The sequence below is a fragment of the Diceros bicornis genome, chromosome 38, assembly GCF_020826845.1.
Source record: "Diceros bicornis minor isolate mBicDic1 chromosome 38, mDicBic1.mat.cur, whole genome shotgun sequence".
NCBI classification, from domain to species: domain Eukaryota; kingdom Metazoa; phylum Chordata; class Mammalia; order Perissodactyla; family Rhinocerotidae; genus Diceros; species Diceros bicornis.
The window spans coordinates 22,242,980-22,259,830 of record NC_080777.1 but is presented as its reverse complement, the minus strand read 5'-3'; the positions used below and the strand labels follow the sequence as shown (position 1 = coordinate 22,259,830).

Below are 16,851 nucleotides of genomic sequence, written 5' to 3'. Positions count from 1 at the left end.
AGCCGGGGGAAACGTGATGGAGACAGGGTTGGAGTGGAATGAGGGGTCAAGCTATGCAGGTGTTAGACCATATTAGGGATATTGCCTTTATCCTCATTGTTTGGGAAACCTGTCAAGGGTTTGTAGGTAACAGGAGACAAGATCAGGGTTATATCCTGAAGGACCTCTAGAGTTAAAAAGCAGGGAGCATATAGGAGGGGGGAAGAGCGAGTGAGGGGAGATGAGTTGAGACGACTATTGCAGTCATCCAGCCATCAGATGGTGGCATCTTTGATCAGGTGACGAGGGAAAGCAGGCTGGAGATTCGAGGTAAAATAAATAGGACTTGCTGACAAATTAGATATATGGCATGACTCCTGGGTTTCTCTGCTTGCCAAAACCTTTCCAAATTAAGGCTTGTGCAGACCTGACGTATTTATCCTCCAAAGCAATTTCTCTTTCAATGATCCTTCAGAATTCATTTATTCAACCACTATTTATGGAGCGCCTATTATGTACTATTCTGGCTGTTGGCCACACAGGAGCTTGTGCCGTTGGTGCCACAACGTCTGGTTAAGGTGAAAATTAGTACAAGCACAATGAAAACAGTACTTAAACTACAGGAGGTCAATTTTTCTTTTGGCAAATCAGAATAAATGCTGCCTTTTTTTTTTTTTAAGTGGTTTACAATTTCTAAAGCCCCTTGCTGCCTCACAGGAACCAGTGGGATAGGAGGAAGGTGAAAATAAGGAACCAGGAAAGATGAGGACTCCCAAGGTCACAAAGCTCTGAGAAATCATTACGGGGGCTCAGGTTTTCCAAATCCAAGATGAGGGCTCCCCCTTTTTTAAAATTAAAACCATAATCAGCGGTGGAAAAAGCACCCTGCTGGCAAAGAGTATTCCTTTTCTAAATAGCCAGTTTGAAAAATAACAGATTCAAGGCCTCCCTCTCAACTAGGAAAAGAGCACATTTCTAGATGAAGCCTAAGAAACACAAGTGTGCTTCTTTTGCTGTCCTCATTAGCTAAAGTCACATAATCAGATTCTTTCTTGGCCAAATGCAGGCAGGAGATTCAGGAAAATTCTGATTTTGTATTAATCCATCATGGAAGTGAATTTCAGGTTTATATCTTCGACGCTCATGCCAGTACCCTGTGGGGGAACTTGGACCCAAGGGAAATAAAAAAGACAGGCCTACGTTCACTTTATTGGGCTTTTTTCATCTGAGAAGCTAAGCTGTGTGATAATTTTGGTGCTGTCTCCACTATCTAATTTTACTTCTCATATTTAGCTAGTCTGTAACAGCTACTCATTAAGGGCTTTAGGTCAATGTTCTTCTGTTTTCATTAACAAGCTTGATTTTTACAAGGTCATATTAGAAAGCTTGATCCTAGGGTGGTTCTAAGGATATGATGACCTCCTTTGACCTACAAAAGCATCCTAGCAAAAGGAACATATGTTCCCTGCAACTATCATTTCCCAGTTCCAAGGACTGGCAATTCTCACTACACAGGCTCATCAATTATGATGCCTCTTCTCCACCAGAAAGGAGATGTTTTCCCTCGTATCGGCCATATTTCCGATTACCGAAAAACAAAACAAAACAAAAACCCCCCAAAACCACTCACATCTGGACCAAATATTCAATGACCTTATTTATCAAAATAAATTTATTAAAAATATTCCAAGACCACTTCAAAGTGTAGCTGCCTTCAGGACAGTTTGGCACTCATCATGGACACTGTAGTTTTCTACATGACAGCACTCATTCTATTACACACACCATTTAACAATTCAAACACAGACCATTTCAGGTTTAGAGTTACATGAGACAACAGTACTCATGATCTGGAGGCAAAAGAACTTCAATACCCTTGCACACAGTAAACGTTTTAATGTTACTTAGTACTAAACTAAAACTAAAACCACTACGTGGCAACGTGGACTGATTCAGGGAAAGATGGACAGCCAGCTAGCTAAGGCCACATAATCCCAGGTCTACTGATTCTAAATGCTTTTGGACCACTAGCATTACATCGTATCTTCCGGTCTCCCATTCTGGCTTTTCCAGTGTGAGACACGCCACGTTCAGACCACTCTCCCTGTGCTCTACACAGTTATGGATGCCATCCTGATACAAGCCCCTTCTAGAAGGCTACCAGCTTCCTGATTGACTACCCAACTTTGAATCAATAGTTCTGAGCGATGTCTCCTGAACACCCAGGGTGAATTCAAGGTCAGTCTTTTTGGCAGGTCACACAGCCTTTCCCCTTAGGAAAAAAATGAAATGTCCTCCACTTTTGGGGTCCATCTCATGGTCTTCCATCTCATGTAGCATGGGGCTCTGTGGTGATCTGTGGCTTTTTACACAAGTCCTGGTAGAATTCTGACTCCAAGAAACGAGGGTAAGAGTTGTTCTCCATCAAGCTGTATACCCTTTTCTGGGCGGTTGTAAAGCAGCTGCTTGTCGCCTCTTGTATATTTTGGGCAATTAGAGTTTTGGTTTGAAAGTCTATGTTTATCTGCAATAAAACAAAAAAGTGGTTTATTCCATATTCAGAGTTAGAGACTGAAATCTATTTAATATTTGAAAACAAAAAAACTAACAAAAACTATAATGCACAATTGGTGTCACCAGCCAAGTCACTGAAGAAAATGAACTTAATTGAAAGCTAGGGTGAGGGGAAGACATTTTTCCCTCCACCCCTGCCCCACTTTTAATGTGCTGTCTCTTCAATTCGTGCTTCACTTTGGCGCAGAGAATGTTCAAAATACACTGAAATGAGGAAACTTTTTTTCCCTTACCTCTTTTGGAGCTTCTTTCTCTATGAAGTCAGTATATATTTTCCTTGCTTTTGAGGACAGCTTTTGGGGTGACTTAGTTTTCTTGAAGTCTTCACAGGCCAGCCAGAATTCAATATTTTCTTCACAGAATTCAGATTTCAAAAAAGCCCTGAATGCAGCAAGACCATCTAGAAGAAGGGATGGGGGAGAACGGATACGGAATGTGAAGAACTGAGTCACCAAATAATCCTATTTTTTCTAGAACTCCCATTCTCTTGCTTCCATATTTCATTGTTTCTGGATGACAGCGATTTTCTAGATTTCACTCAAACCTGTAATCCTGGGAATTTAGCTCTTTAAAGACTACGGTGCCAGTAAGAAAAATCCTTCAAGTTGGCACACTGCTACAAAAATATAAATACTTAACTTTGCTGTCAATGCAAATATTTATAGGGGAGTCACAAGTTCTCTGGGAACGAAGCCTCTTGACAATAGTGTATGCAATGGAAAAGCTAACCCAACCTTAACAAAGAGCAATTGCTACTATAATTTTTTTAGGCTAAGTTTTCTTTCCCACAGGAGTGAATAAACTATGTATTTCCATGATTTAACACTGGGAAATAAAGGATAAAAATAGGCCTTATGTTATAGTGATTGTAAATTAGAATTCCCCTTGGGCAAGCTGCTTTTCTGTGATGTGGACACAACCTTTCTAGACTCTTGTGATACTTGAAATGGATCCAATTCAAGCGAGTAACTTACATTTGCTGGCTAGCAGCTCATCAAATGCTTCAGACCACAGCTGTGCTTCCTCAGGAGAAGGCCTGCAAGGGAGAGGTTCTGCACATTAGCTTATGCACATCCACTTTCTCTTTTCAGCTCAGCAGGCCAGCTATTCATATTTGCAACTACAAGATTTTCAACTTACTTGATGAAGGTTTGCTGCTTGCTTTTCTTGCCAGTTTTGGGCTTCCCAGGAGAGGAGGAATTTTGCAAGAAGTAGCTCAAACGGGTCTTCCAATCTTTTAATCTAAAAAAAAAAAACAAAAGATATTCACTAAGTGGCAACACTTGAAGTCGCTACTGCAGCCAAAGGCATTTTTACCAAATAAAGTCACCCAGTAGCTGCACACAAACTAAATAAGACAAAACACCAACTCTTCAAGTCAGTCTTACTCATCTAACATTTAAACCCAGCACCTATGTACTGAACATAATCAGTTTCATCCCTTCATCTGAACATAATTACTAGTTTTGTAACTAAGGGCAGAAATACCTAAAATTACTAGGGTATTTTAATGAATTTAGATTACATAGTTCAAAAGGCAGATGCTATTTCTGGCTCACAAAAGGCAGCAGTTTTTCTGCCACTTAATTACAATTCTGAGACATTTCACACTTGATGAAACCACAGTGGAACTGCCTTGAGCCCGCCCACGCTCATTTACCTCTACCCTTGGAGCAGGAGGCTCTGGACCACGCCAGAAGCTGTGTACAATGTTGTGTCTGTGTGTGTGTGTGTGTGTGTGTGTGTGTGTGTGTGTCTGTGCGCGCGCGCGCGCGTGTGTGTGTGTGTGTGTGTGTGTATGACTGCCTCCACCCTCGCCAACTACAACCCTCATTTTAAGCAGCTGATGCAGAACAATTTGTTCCACAGCCGTGAGTGTGCGAGATCTGCTTTTCAAGTAAAAAATAAAAATGGATTCAAAAGGAATATATTCAGAACTAGCAAAAATATCTCCATCCTAGCAGCTGTGTAAGCTGATCAGAACTTATCATTCAACGCACAAAGGCCGGGGACGCCCTTCAGCCGCAGGATTCTCTGATGTCATTTCAATGCAGGGGGACAAAAAGCCAGCCCGTAATTTCTTAGCGCATCTACTACCGCCTCCCTATCAAGAATTTTCTTCAGCTCCTAAACTACCCGAGAGTCCCTCGCTCACGTAACAAAATAAGTATATACCACACAAACAACCTTACGGAGCAAATTAACCTTTTACACTTTTTTTTTTTTCCTGCAGAGGCGCAGGCTACATAGTTCTCTATGTCCAAGCCGAGCGCGAATGCACCGCGATTGCAGCCCGCCCGGGGAGCCACGTCGGCAGCGGGGGGCGGGAGAGAGAACAAAGCCGTACTCACAGAGTCCGCTTCATTTTCTCCCGCTTCTCCTCGCTCTTGGGGCCGCTGCCTGCACTCTTATCCATGGGGCCACAGTCGTGCTGGACAGCCAAGAACATGGCACTTCGCATGCTACTCTAACCACTTGCGCCGCCGGGGTCTGCAGCAGGGCGCGCGCCGCCGCCTTTATAAGAGGCGGAGGCGCGGGGGCGGGGCCTCACGTCGCCGGTCCCGCCTCCAGAGGGCGCCGATTGGCCGGCTGCAGCCGGGCCTGGGGGCGGGGCAGCGCCGGCCTGTGCGGTCCCGGGCGCCGCCGCAGCGTCTCAGAGCGAGGGCGCTGCTGACGTCTGTGGACCCGGTGTCGTGCGCACTCGGAGCGGACGGAGGTTTCACTGTGAGTCGCCGCGGGCGATCTCTCCCAGGCGGGGCGGCCGGTCCCTCCCGCCCAGGGAGGAGCCGAAGTCGGTGGCGCTCGCCCTCCTCGCCTCCTTCCCCCCCCCCCCCCCACGCTCACGTGCTCCCGACCCCAGAAAGTGATGACTCCCCGCAGGGCAGGTTGCTGGTTGCGAACCAGAGTGCAATCACCTTACTTTGAGTTAAGACTTGCCCCTGGTGTTTGGAGCGCGCGCCTTCTCCTCACGCCTCCTTTCTGGGTCTGTAAACTGGGGGACCCCCCCCCCGCACCTGTTCCCCTCTGCGACTCCATTTAGTTTGGGGAAGGAAACGGTGAACGGGAGGAACAGTGCTGGTCCAAGGGCACACGGTGTGACCTCCTCTGCAGCTTGCCTGGGCATCTGGGGACACTTTTGGGTAATGAACATGAGTCAGGGAAGGACCAGGGGAAAGTGACTTTGTCAGACGACAGTGCTTTAACGGTGTGCGTTTTTGATCACCGATAGACACGTGGCTGGGTCTGTCCGTGAGGTTGCAGGCTTAGTCCTCAGGAGTCCTTCCAGAATAGAAATCACATATCTCCTTACGAGATAGAGGGAAACACCGAGACCTCGCAGCTGTAAGGCACCGGAATCGTTCTAGTGTTAAGAGCGCAAGGATGTAGGATTTCCTCATGAGTCATTCTTGGTTGGCTTAGAATTTACCAGAACTCTTAACTGGCAAAAGGGGGGAGGTGAGAAGTTAACAGTTTGCTTGCGTAAGTTTAATTTGTTAGCTCTTCAGAAATCCTCTCAACTGTAGGGGGCTTTAAATGGTTTGATAGGTAAGGACAAATAGATAACCTCAACTACAAAATGGTTTGATTTCAGATAACATTATTAAAACTGGGGATTGGAATATTCAAGTGGTTTTCCCATCAGGCATCTAAGTGGACAGTAAGATTAACAGCAAGGTATTGACTGGGCTGCAAATCTTCTTCTACTTTGCATCGAACTGTTAAAAGAAAATTGGAACTAGTTTAACATATTCTTATGGTGAGCTGCCAGTAGTTGGAGCTCCAAGTTTGACTTGGAGGGTAAAATTTGCAATTATTACTAAAGAGAACAGCCATGTACCTTATTATAGAAAGGAAAATCATTTCGATTTCAGTCATAAATACTTTGTGGGAAATGTAAGAATGTCATCCTTCTCAAGCTTATGCTCATCTCTAAAAGAAGTTTGCATAATATTTCCTATATCTATTTTCACTTTCTGATGATTCAGTACTTATTTATTAAATATGTGTAATATGCAGACACTTGCTTTTCCTTGCAAATGTAAATCTCAGTCGTATTTTCCACTTAAAACCTTGAATGGTAGAATTCGCTCATTCTGGAAAGGCCAGGAGTTCTGACAAAAGCAGCAGGGAGAGAGAGCTGGGTTTCTGTTAGGAGACCTAATTATAGTCTGAGCTTAACCAGTAATTACTAGGTAACTGTTGGAACTGCCCCATCACACCTTCTTGAGCCCTTTTCTCATCTGTATTGAGAGTAATGCATCTTTCTTGCCAACCTCCTTAGATATTATGTGAATCTTACCTGAAAGGCCTTGGTAAATTCTAAAGTACAATACAAAGTTTATTATTATTAATTTGCATATGTGTGAAAAAGGAAATATCTGGAAGCATAGCTATTACAGATAGAAAAATCATTAAAGGATTAACTCTGAGTTAATTAGGTTATGAATCTGTAGGTACTATTAAAATATCAAGATAGGGCCAGCCCTGTGGCTTAGCGGTTAAGTGCTCGAGCTCCACTGCTGGCGGCCCGGGTTCGGATCCTGGGCGTACACCGACGCACGGCTTCTGTGGCCATGCTGAGACCGCGTCCCACATACGGCAACTAGAAGGATGTGCAGCTATGACATACATCTAGGGGCTTTGGGGGGAAAAAAAAAGGGAGGAGGATTGGCAATAGATATTAGCTCAGAGCCGGTCTTCCTCAGCAAAAAGAGGAGGATTAGCATGGATGTTAGCTCAGGGCTGATCTTCCTCACAAAAAATAAAAAAAATAAAATATCAAGATAATGTCAAGAGATTTGTAGAGTATCAAGCTCTTAATAGATACTTACTAAATGCTCTCTGGATAATAAGCCCGTAAGGAAAATAAGCAAACTGTTTGACATTTAAACTTTCCAGACATCTCCAAGCCAGCAAAGTTCAGTCATCTCAGTATATTCACAAAAGTGAATATACATGAATCTATGTAAGCAACTGGTTTAAATGTAGACTATTCTAGATGTTTTTGTAAATTTAATGTCATTATTTGCTTTTTTCCTAAACCATTTCCAATTAACATCTGATGTTAAGTGGCAGAAAATTAATTTTTTCCTTAAAATTATGAGGTTGATAAATCTGGATGTAAATTTATCATTTCTGTATCTATGGGTAATGTTAAGAGTTAAGGCAATATCACCTATAGACTAAGAAATCTTTTCATCAAAAAGTTGCCACGTTACTGTCTTTTATAAAGACAGGCAGACATATATTGAAAGGCGAGCTACTGTTTGATGACTTCTCTTTGTTTTTTTGTTGCGACTGGCTTTTAGGTAAATGGGATTGCTCAATATTAAGATGACACATATTTTCCATTCCGTGGTGGAGGAAGAAACAATGCAATGGGTTGTAAATATTGCACAGCAAAGTCACAGCTGGAGAGTGGCTTGATAAGCGAACCATACATTTTCCATGTTGAATCTCCCATGCCCTCTACTGGAGAGGCTCTCTGAACAGGTTAGTGGTGGAGGTTCTTAGTGTGGTTCTTGAACTTTTTGTATTTAAAATAATTTTAAGTTACTGAAGAAGGCAAACAGAAAAATACAAGTTTCTAGCAATTTCAAAGGGGGAATATGAAAAGCGAAAGTCTCCCTTGCCGTACTTCTCTCTTCCCCTCCAACTGTGTGCTATTATTAACCAAAAATTATTAGTTATTATTAGCTAAAAATATTTATACATAACTTTCAGCTATACTTTAGAAATTTAGGAAACAAGATACATGCTTTAAAAAAACACAAAAGGATCATCCTGTGTATTACTCCGTGCCTTGCTTTTTTTGGTCAGTAAGATGTTTTAGTTCCTGAATTTGTAAAAGCTGTAAACCTGTTGCTTACCTCATGAAATCTTACATGGGTAGTAAGTTGAAAAAAAGGGGAAAAAAACTAGGAAATTAAACACCATGTGGCAAAGGGTGTGATGAGTAATTGGAAAAAATGAAAACTTTTAGTACCCTAATTGTTGACCATATTTGAGGAAGTGACACCTGTCTTTTCCTTCCTTCCTTCCACCTTTCTCTCTCTCATTGAACTTTAGTTGGTGAAATTCTCTTTTAAGAGATTGAACGTATGACCCCATAAGATTCTGTACTCCACTTTTCACCCCAATGTGATCTGAGATTTAAAAATTACAATTACTGTCTTTCTTAGAATGTAATTTGCATACACAGAAGCTGATAAAAAAGAAAGTTAGTGTTTTGTCAGGAATGAATCAGAGTTTCAACCTAATACTTGACATGTACGATAGAGGAGTTCATAATTTTACCAGTCCTTGGATTGGTAATTCCGGTTAGAGTACTTCCATGGTTCTGCCTTCAATTCATCCATGGTGTGGAGTATGTTGTACTTCAGATGCAGATGAATTTAATAACCCCCTCCTTCCTAAAGTATCTGGATTCTCTTTGGGAACCAACAACAGGAGCATCACAAAGGTTTTTTTCCGAATAAAAAATGCTAATGTATATTGAAATACCTCTAATATGTTTCTGTAGTTAAAGGACCAATAGCATGAGCTCTAAGTTAGGGGACTGTTTCCAGTGTGTGCCTGTGCCTGCCATCTTCTGTGACAGTGGGGTACACAGAACCTCAGGGAGAGTAGGCGATCATAAATACTTTCTTATAACATAAGTTACCTAGATGGCATATTGTCTATAAAGTGCAGAGGGAAAACTAGGAATTTCTTTCCTGGAATTTCTTCTGCCTAGGATTTTAATTTCTGTGCACAGAATTTTGTTAAATCATTAGGGTGCCAAATGTCTTATTTACTACTTTTTGGGATGTTGGGTTCATAATATACAAGATTTCAAAGATCTGTATATGATGTCAATCACGGAGAGTCCGTCCCTTTTTTCTTTTTTTTAAGTGTGAAGAAGGACTGCCTTTCGTCTGGTAAATAAGGAATCTCTTTGCAAAGAGATTTACAAAGGTCTTTGATCCATGGACTATTTCATAAAAGCCTAAAAGCTTGTGGATTCTCTCCCAAACACATTTTTTAAACAAACAAAAATTCGCAAATCCTAACCAAATTAATTGAAAAAAGAACAATGCTTCCAAAGAGATACCAGTAGGCCTTCACCCAATTGTCATGTTATAAATATTCAAGTCTTAAATGCTGAGCTAATGGTACCAGACCCCATGACATTCTCAGCTTCAAAAAACGAAATAGTTTTGCATTTCTTTTCATAAATTATCCTTAGGAGAGCAAAATGGTTGGAGGGTTTGTCTGTAATTGGGATACTTGCCTTCAGTTCCCAGTTCCTAGTACTATTTTAGTTATGACACCAGACAGCTGGCTTCGCCTTCTTGTGCCTACGCTTCATATCTTTAGGGTGGAAGTAATTATAGCAGCCTTCCTCTGCAAGGAAGTTAAAAGAAAACATTGAGGAGAATGCCCTGGGCCACTTGGTTGATGATAGTACTAAGTGCACGTGGCGGGCCTTCAGCAAAACTTTGTCATGGGACTAATTTCTTCTAGGTGACTCTCGTTCCCATTTTGTTGCTGCTTTCCTAGCACCCACTCTTTGGTGCTGCTCCTAGGGTGCCATGTCTCCCATTCAAGTGGAAGGGTTGCATCAAATGAAGGCCCTGGGTATCTACCAGTTCAAGGAGCACCAGGACAGACCCTGTCTTGCTTCTTTGGAGGAGGCGCTGTGGTAAGGAGGGGGGTGGCCTAATGGAGGACTCTTTTGTCGGTGGTCCTAACCCTGGGAGGATTGCATCTGGTCTACACTGGGCACTGGACCCTGGATCCCGCGTGATCACTGCCTGATCTTCCTCTTTTCTTGGGGTCTGTTCATCTATTGGTTCCCTGGTGGTCCCCTTGGATTCTTCCAAATGCCCCATTGGGAACATTAGGGATGTAAGGTTACTTTCTGAGTTTTTTTTTTTTTAATTTTTTGTTTATTGCAGTAACATTGGTTTATAACATTGTAAAAATTTCAGGTGTACATCATTGTACTTCTATTTCTGCATAGATTACATCATGTTCACCACCAAAATACTAAATACAACCCATCACCACACACATGTTCCAAATTATCCCTGTCACCCTCCTCCCTCCCCCCTTCCCCTCTGGTAACCACCAATCCAATCTCGGTCCCTATGTGTTTGTTTATTGTTGTTATTATCTACTAGTTAATGAAGGAAATCATACGGTATTTGACCTTCTCCCTCTGACTTATTTCACTTTGCATTATACCCTCAATGTCCATCCATGTTGTCACAAATGGCTGGATTTCATCGTTTCTTATGGCTGAGTAGTATTCCATTGGATAAAGAAGATGTGGTATATATACACAATGGAATACTACTGAGATGTTTTAAATTCTTCCTCAAAAATGTTTTGGAAATGTTCAGCTCTTCATGTGCTCATCTGTTCATCTACTTTGGAAGAATTCTCCACTGTGTTTATGGGGTGAATTCTCTCTACATTAGATATTGAGTGAAAATTCATTTCTTTTTCTTGATGCACCTTGGGAAGAATGTAAAGTTGCCTCTGGCACTTTGTGTGTTCTTTTCTGACTGCATGCCCCCCCCCCACCTCGCCCCACCCCCACAGTTTGGAGACTTATAGTCTTTCCGTGCATCCATTGCTTTATCTCCTTCAGTTAGTTTAGTGTGTATTTGGTTTCAGATTCTTCAAGAGTGTTTAAATAAGTTTTTAAATAAATCCAGCTAAGGCCAGCCTAGTCACCTGGCCTAGGCCAGCCTAGACCAGCTGTATTTAACCCAGCAACACCAGTCAGTTTCTTCAAAACTCCTTTGAGTTCATCTTAGAAGTCTCCATTTTCTGACACATTTATAATATCTAATTTCAAGGTCCCACCGTCCACATTGTCTTCATGTACAGCAGGCTGAACTCTCTTCTTTAACAATGATCTGACTTTCTTAATCATTCCGAACTTATTTCGTATACAGTAGAGTTTTGATTTTTTTTAAACTGTTTTTCTGATTAATGTCTGCTCACTCTTTCTATCCATTCTTTAGCTTCTTGTGAAAGCAGTTTTATACTTCCTGAAGATGAGAATTTCCATCTGAAGCATCTTTTTAGTGCTGTCTGAAGTTGTTCTTCACTTTTCTGATGTGCTTTGAAGGCTGTTTTGCTTGTAGCTGCTTGAAGTTGGATGAGTTTTGATGTACCTTCTAAAGACTGACCATTTCTTGTAATGTCAACTTGTTCTAAACGTTTAGGTTTCTCTTTGTTAATTCCTTTTCTAAAAGTCTGTATTTTAAGCCCAAGCAAAGAGTTGGAGCCCTAGCTCTTTATAATGACCTCTAGTTTGTCGATTTCTGATAGTTTGTTCTTGAGTCTGGCTTCCATTAATGTTGATTCAAGGCCTTCAAACTCTTTTTGAATTAATTTAAACTTGTCAACATTATGATATCTTTCCTCCAGAAGGGCAGAAACTTCAGTGTCTACTTCTCTGTCTTTACTTGCATAAGGTAGGCTTTTAATTATTAAAGAATCTGATGATTACTATAAATAACACCATCTCCCACAGTAATCCATGGGCATCTGGGTCTGGTTTAATGTTCTCGGGCAGGGCTGCCACTGGCTGGCGGTGTGTCTCTGGAACTGGTGTAACATTGAGCATCACAGCCGTGAGCAGACCCTCCAAGAACCCCCAGGCTATTCTGAGCCACTTCAGGTTTCCAGGACCCTGCTGGTCACACAGACTGTAGAGGACACCAGTGAGCATTCTGCCTCGAGCCAGTCCGGTGTCTGGTAACCGGGGCAGACTGCAATGGAGGTGCAGGAGGGGAGATAAATACAGTAAGTTATTGGCTAATGTTCCTTCTTCTCTTGACTAAACTTTTTATTCTGTGGCCCCGGGGGCCTTATTTTACCCATAAAGGCCACAGAAAACGGCTTCCTCTTTGACACCCTCCATGTCTGGCTGGCCTTGAATGTATGTGGGAAGGGGTGAGGGAGAGATTATGGAGGACCCTACAAAGCTTTCAACTTACTTCACCAATTCTACCTTTAAAGAATAAGGAAGAAATAAGTGGAATTCTTAAAAGTTTTCACATCTCAAGAATGTACAGTCCGACTATGAGAAAGGAAGACATGATTTTTTCAAACTCTTCTTATATGTGGTGAAATGTTTTTGTGTGTGTGTGTGTGTGTGAGGAAGATCAGCCCTGAGCTAACATCCGAAGCCAATCTTCCTCTTTTTTTGCCGAGGAAGACTGGCCCTGAGCTAACATCCATGCCCATCCTCCTCCACTTTATATGGGACGCCGCCACAGCATGGCTTAACAAGCGGTGTGTCAGCGCGCGCCTGGGATCCGAACCTGCATACCCCGGGCTGCCGAAGCACAGCGCGCTCACTTAACCGCTTGCACCACCAGGCCAGCCCCGTGGTGAAATGTTTCATGATACAGAAGCCCTTCAGGGTCCTTCTGTTCAGAATCATCATCTCTGGAGGTATTCCATGCTGAATGCAGTTTTCCTCACAGAGACTGATTCCTAGGCCGTGGGGGACCCAGACTTTGGCCAGCTCAGTTAACAGCTCAGTCTTGTGGACAGGGAGTCTGCAGGTTGGCCGGGGGTTCCACTGGTCTTGGCTGGGCTGGGCGTCTCTGCTGACTCGCCCGGGCTCACTCATGCATCCTGGAGTCGGCTGGAGATTGGCCGGTCTGGGCTGGGCTAGGCTGGGTGGCTCTGCGGGTCTTGGCGGGACTCCTTCATGTGCTCGATGTCAGTTGGGGGTCAGCTGATACACGCTGGTACAGCTTGATGCTTGGCTCTACCTCTTTTGTCTCTCATCCTTGTCTCATAACCTATGGTAACGCCTGGTCTTCTCTTTCCATGGTAATAGCAGAACGAGAGACAGCCATTGGAAAGCAATTATCCGATTTGCATTTTTAAAAGTTTACCCTGACTATGAGATGTCAATGTCTCATTTGATGGCCTTTTCACTTTATGAAGTCATGATCCTGAGGGAGACTTTTCTGGAATTGGGATATAGGGTGGGAGTTGATATAGTCATCCATTTCTCTGTTTTTATGGCTTGGGTCATTGGCCACTGTGAATTTGGGACATGTGAGCTGACAGAGATGAAATCCTACTGCAGTGTACATCAACGCAGAGATGGCTAAATGAGCGTTCCCAAATTACTGCACTCTACCTACCAGATGAAGAGCCACCCTACACAGCACGTACTGTCCAATGGCATAACATCAGCTTGGGTGTCCAAGATGCTGATTCAGCGGGACCAAATGCTGAGTAACTGCAGGATTCCAGGGAAGTGTCTTCATGTTTGCAGGCTTTCAGTTCCCTCTCCTAAGAGCAGGAAGTATGTGAATAAAATCCATATCCTGAATCTGGTGGGGCTCAAGATGATGTGAAAACTTCGTCTTTGACAGGACTAAGATGATTGTTTTCGAAGAGATTTTTTTTTTTGACTTATTGTAGAATTTTCTTGAAAGAATAAATCAACATCAATGTCAAGGTACAAGGAATGATGCACTTAGTCATTCCTCCTATTACCTTGCCAAAAAGTGAGAAGCCTTTAATTCTTGTCCTGAAATAGCCAGCTGAAACTAAGAGCTCCAGAATTTCAGTCAACTTGACATTTTGTTCTTTATTTTCTCTTTTCCACCTCCGGGAGACCCTGGCTGTCCTGCCCCTTGGGCACACTGTGATCCACTGGGCTGGTGAATGACTGTAACAAAACCTGAGGAGTTGGCCTAGTGGTTAAGTTTTACACATGCTGCTTTGGCAGCCCAGGTTCGGTTCCCAGCCTCGGACCTACACCACTTATCGGTGTCCATGCTGTGGCGACCACCCACATGCAAAATAGAGGAAGACTGGCACAGATGTTAGCTCAGGGCAGATCTTCCTCAAGCAGAAAGAGGAAGATTGGCTACAGATATTAGCTTAGGGCAAGCCTTCCTCAGCAAAAAAACCCCCCAGAAAACAGACAAAACCTGAGGAGCATCTGGAGGAAGCTGTCTCTGCTTTGGGAAGCTGCTCCCAGGGTGGAATGTCTCCCTTTCTTTTACATATTAAATATTTAAGGTTTCTTTTTGCCATGTAACGTATAAACAGACCTCCTTAACAGACTGCTTTTTGATTTGAGAGAGAAAAGTGCTTAAGAACTTCATGAAAAGGAGAAAGTGTGTTGGTGAGTGTGTGTGCGTTTTGGGGAGCATAGAGAAAAGTGTAGGTGATGATGGCTATGAGAAATTAGAAGCTTAGCCGAGGGCCAGCCCTGGTGGCCTAGTGGTTAAGTTCAGTGCACTCTGCTTCAGCGGCCCAGGTTCGGTTCTGGGGCGTGGACCTGCACCACTCTGTTAGCGGCCATGCTGTGTTGGCAGCCCACATACTAAAAATAGAGGACGATTGGCATGGGTGTTAGCTCAGGGCAAATCTTCCTCAGCAAAAAAAAGCTTAGCGAAGATGTGAGTTTAAGGTGGTTAGGAGAGCTCTTTCCATAGGTCTCCCAGATCTAAGCAGGGACTCTTTATAGGGATATCGAATTTACTTTCTGGTTGGAAGAGGTTTTTCTTTCAACCTCCTTTGCGGCATCTGCTCATTTGTCCTTTCAGTGTTGAAGTTCCTCAGATGTCCTCTCTTTTTGCTCTGCTCATTCACTCTGCGCATCCACCCCGTAAATTCAGTTGTGGCCTGTAGGCTGATGAGTCCCCGTGCTGATCTCCTCATCTCAGACCCTTACAGCTAATTGTCCGTTAGCTTGATTCGCTTAGATGACTCAGATGAACTCGTTAAAAACAGCATATCCTGCCTTTGCACCTAAATGTATTCCTTTGCCTTTGTTCTCTATCTCAGTGAATGGTTCCATCCTCTCTTACCTGAGACAGAACATGGGAGTGGAGAGAGTGGTCACCTTTGAGTTCTGTCCTTTCCCAGTCTCATATTGAATCTATCCTGCCTAATAACTTTACATCTTAAATATATCTTGAAACTATAAACTTCTCTTCACTCCCGTTTCCACTTTCCTAATTCTCTCTTCCTCGATCCAGGCAAGACTTCTAATTGATCTCTCATCTTCTAATAAATCCTCTGTAATGAATTATGTGTTTTTCAGCCAGCATGATTTTACTAAAACACTTATCTGATCCTTATTGCTTTCCTGATTAAAACTACTCATGGTTTTCTATTACCCTTAAGTTTCAAATTCCTTACATTGACCTATGAGATCGTTTTCATCTGGCCTCTGAATGCTTTTCCAGCCTTATCTTTCATAACCGATGTCTTACTCTCTGTGCCTTATCCTATTGAATTTGTTTTAGTTCCTTCTACATGCCGTGATTCCTCTTTCCTCTGGCCCCTTGCACATGCTATTCCCTCTACTTGGACTTGTCTTCTATTCTTCCCACCCTTCATCTGACTATCTTCTATGTTATTCATATGTCTCCAGGTGTCACTTAAATGAACTTTCTCTCCTGGATGTCACCTACCCACTTTTCCTCCCTCTGCTAACAAAGCTAGGTGAGGTACCCCTCCTACATGCTCTCACAGCACCTATTAATTTACTGACCACAGTGAATTGTAACTGCCTGATTTCCGTCAGTATCCCCCACCAGACTTATTTTGTTTATTTTTTTCTTATTGTATCCTGGAACCTAGAGGATACTCAATAAATATTTGTTGAGGGAATGGATGGATGGGAGTAGGAAGGAAGGAAGGAAAGAGGGAAGGAAGGATTACTTTTCCAGGGAGTCTGCCATCTGTTATCAGTGTGACTTGTGTCAGAGGTTCATGTGTTCATGATTTCTATAACTAAATTCTGAATGTAACCTTCTAAAGTTTGCGTATTAACCCTGAATTGTGCAATGTTTATAAATTAGCTTTCCATTCTTTCTGTTGGTATTTTTTCTGTTTGCGATTTATGAGATAACCTATTTGTTGATTTTTTGAAAATCTGGCTTTTACTTGTAAATAGAACACTTTGTTTATAAAGCTACTTAACAGAGATCCAAATTAGGAGGAAAATTGACAAGGCAGTGATATACAGGATATTTATTTAAAACATTATGAATATGTGGAAAATCTCACATTTTTTTCTAATAAAATATTTTCAAAAACCCATAGGATTAAAAAAATTACATGGTATCATCATTTGTTCTCATTTCACTATCAATTATAATATGTATTTGAATGTAGCTGTCTCTATATCTCTATATATTTATCTGTCTTAATTAGACAATTTAATAATAAATCTAATATGAAAGTGTAGCTTGTTTCTGAGACTTTAGATATTTCCATTTTGAACCATTATGTAATAGGTTGCCTCTTTTT

General features: G+C 42.3%; 1 protein-coding gene and 1 long non-coding RNA gene across 4 annotated transcripts in view; one reads left to right on the top strand and one right to left on the bottom strand.

The window, feature by feature from the left end:
* Positions 1-1,587: 1,587 nt before the first annotated feature.
* RGS2 (regulator of G protein signaling 2) lies at positions 1,588-5,035 on the bottom strand. Its single transcript, XM_058533706.1, has 5 exons — positions 4,905-5,035; positions 3,694-3,795; positions 3,528-3,589; positions 2,787-2,953; positions 1,588-2,503 (listed from the first exon to the last, which is right to left on the bottom strand). Exons 1-5 carry the CDS (start codon positions 5,012-5,014, stop codon positions 2,309-2,311), a joined length of 636 nt encoding a protein of 211 aa, XP_058389689.1. The 5' UTR covers positions 5,015-5,035; the 3' UTR covers positions 1,588-2,308.
* A 176-nt stretch (positions 5,036-5,211) lies between these two features.
* The window catches only part of LOC131399453 (uncharacterized), a 43,819-nt gene continuing 32,179 nt past the window's right edge, over positions 5,212-16,851 (top strand). For 2 of the 3 annotated variants that reach the window (XR_009217132.1, XR_009217130.1), the window contains exons 1-2: positions 5,223-5,277; positions 7,863-8,046. This is a non-coding gene — a long non-coding RNA (uncharacterized LOC131399453). Of the gene's footprint in view, positions 5,278-7,862; positions 8,047-16,851 lie in introns of all 3 variants that reach the window. The other variant, XR_009217131.1, reaches the window with a different exon arrangement.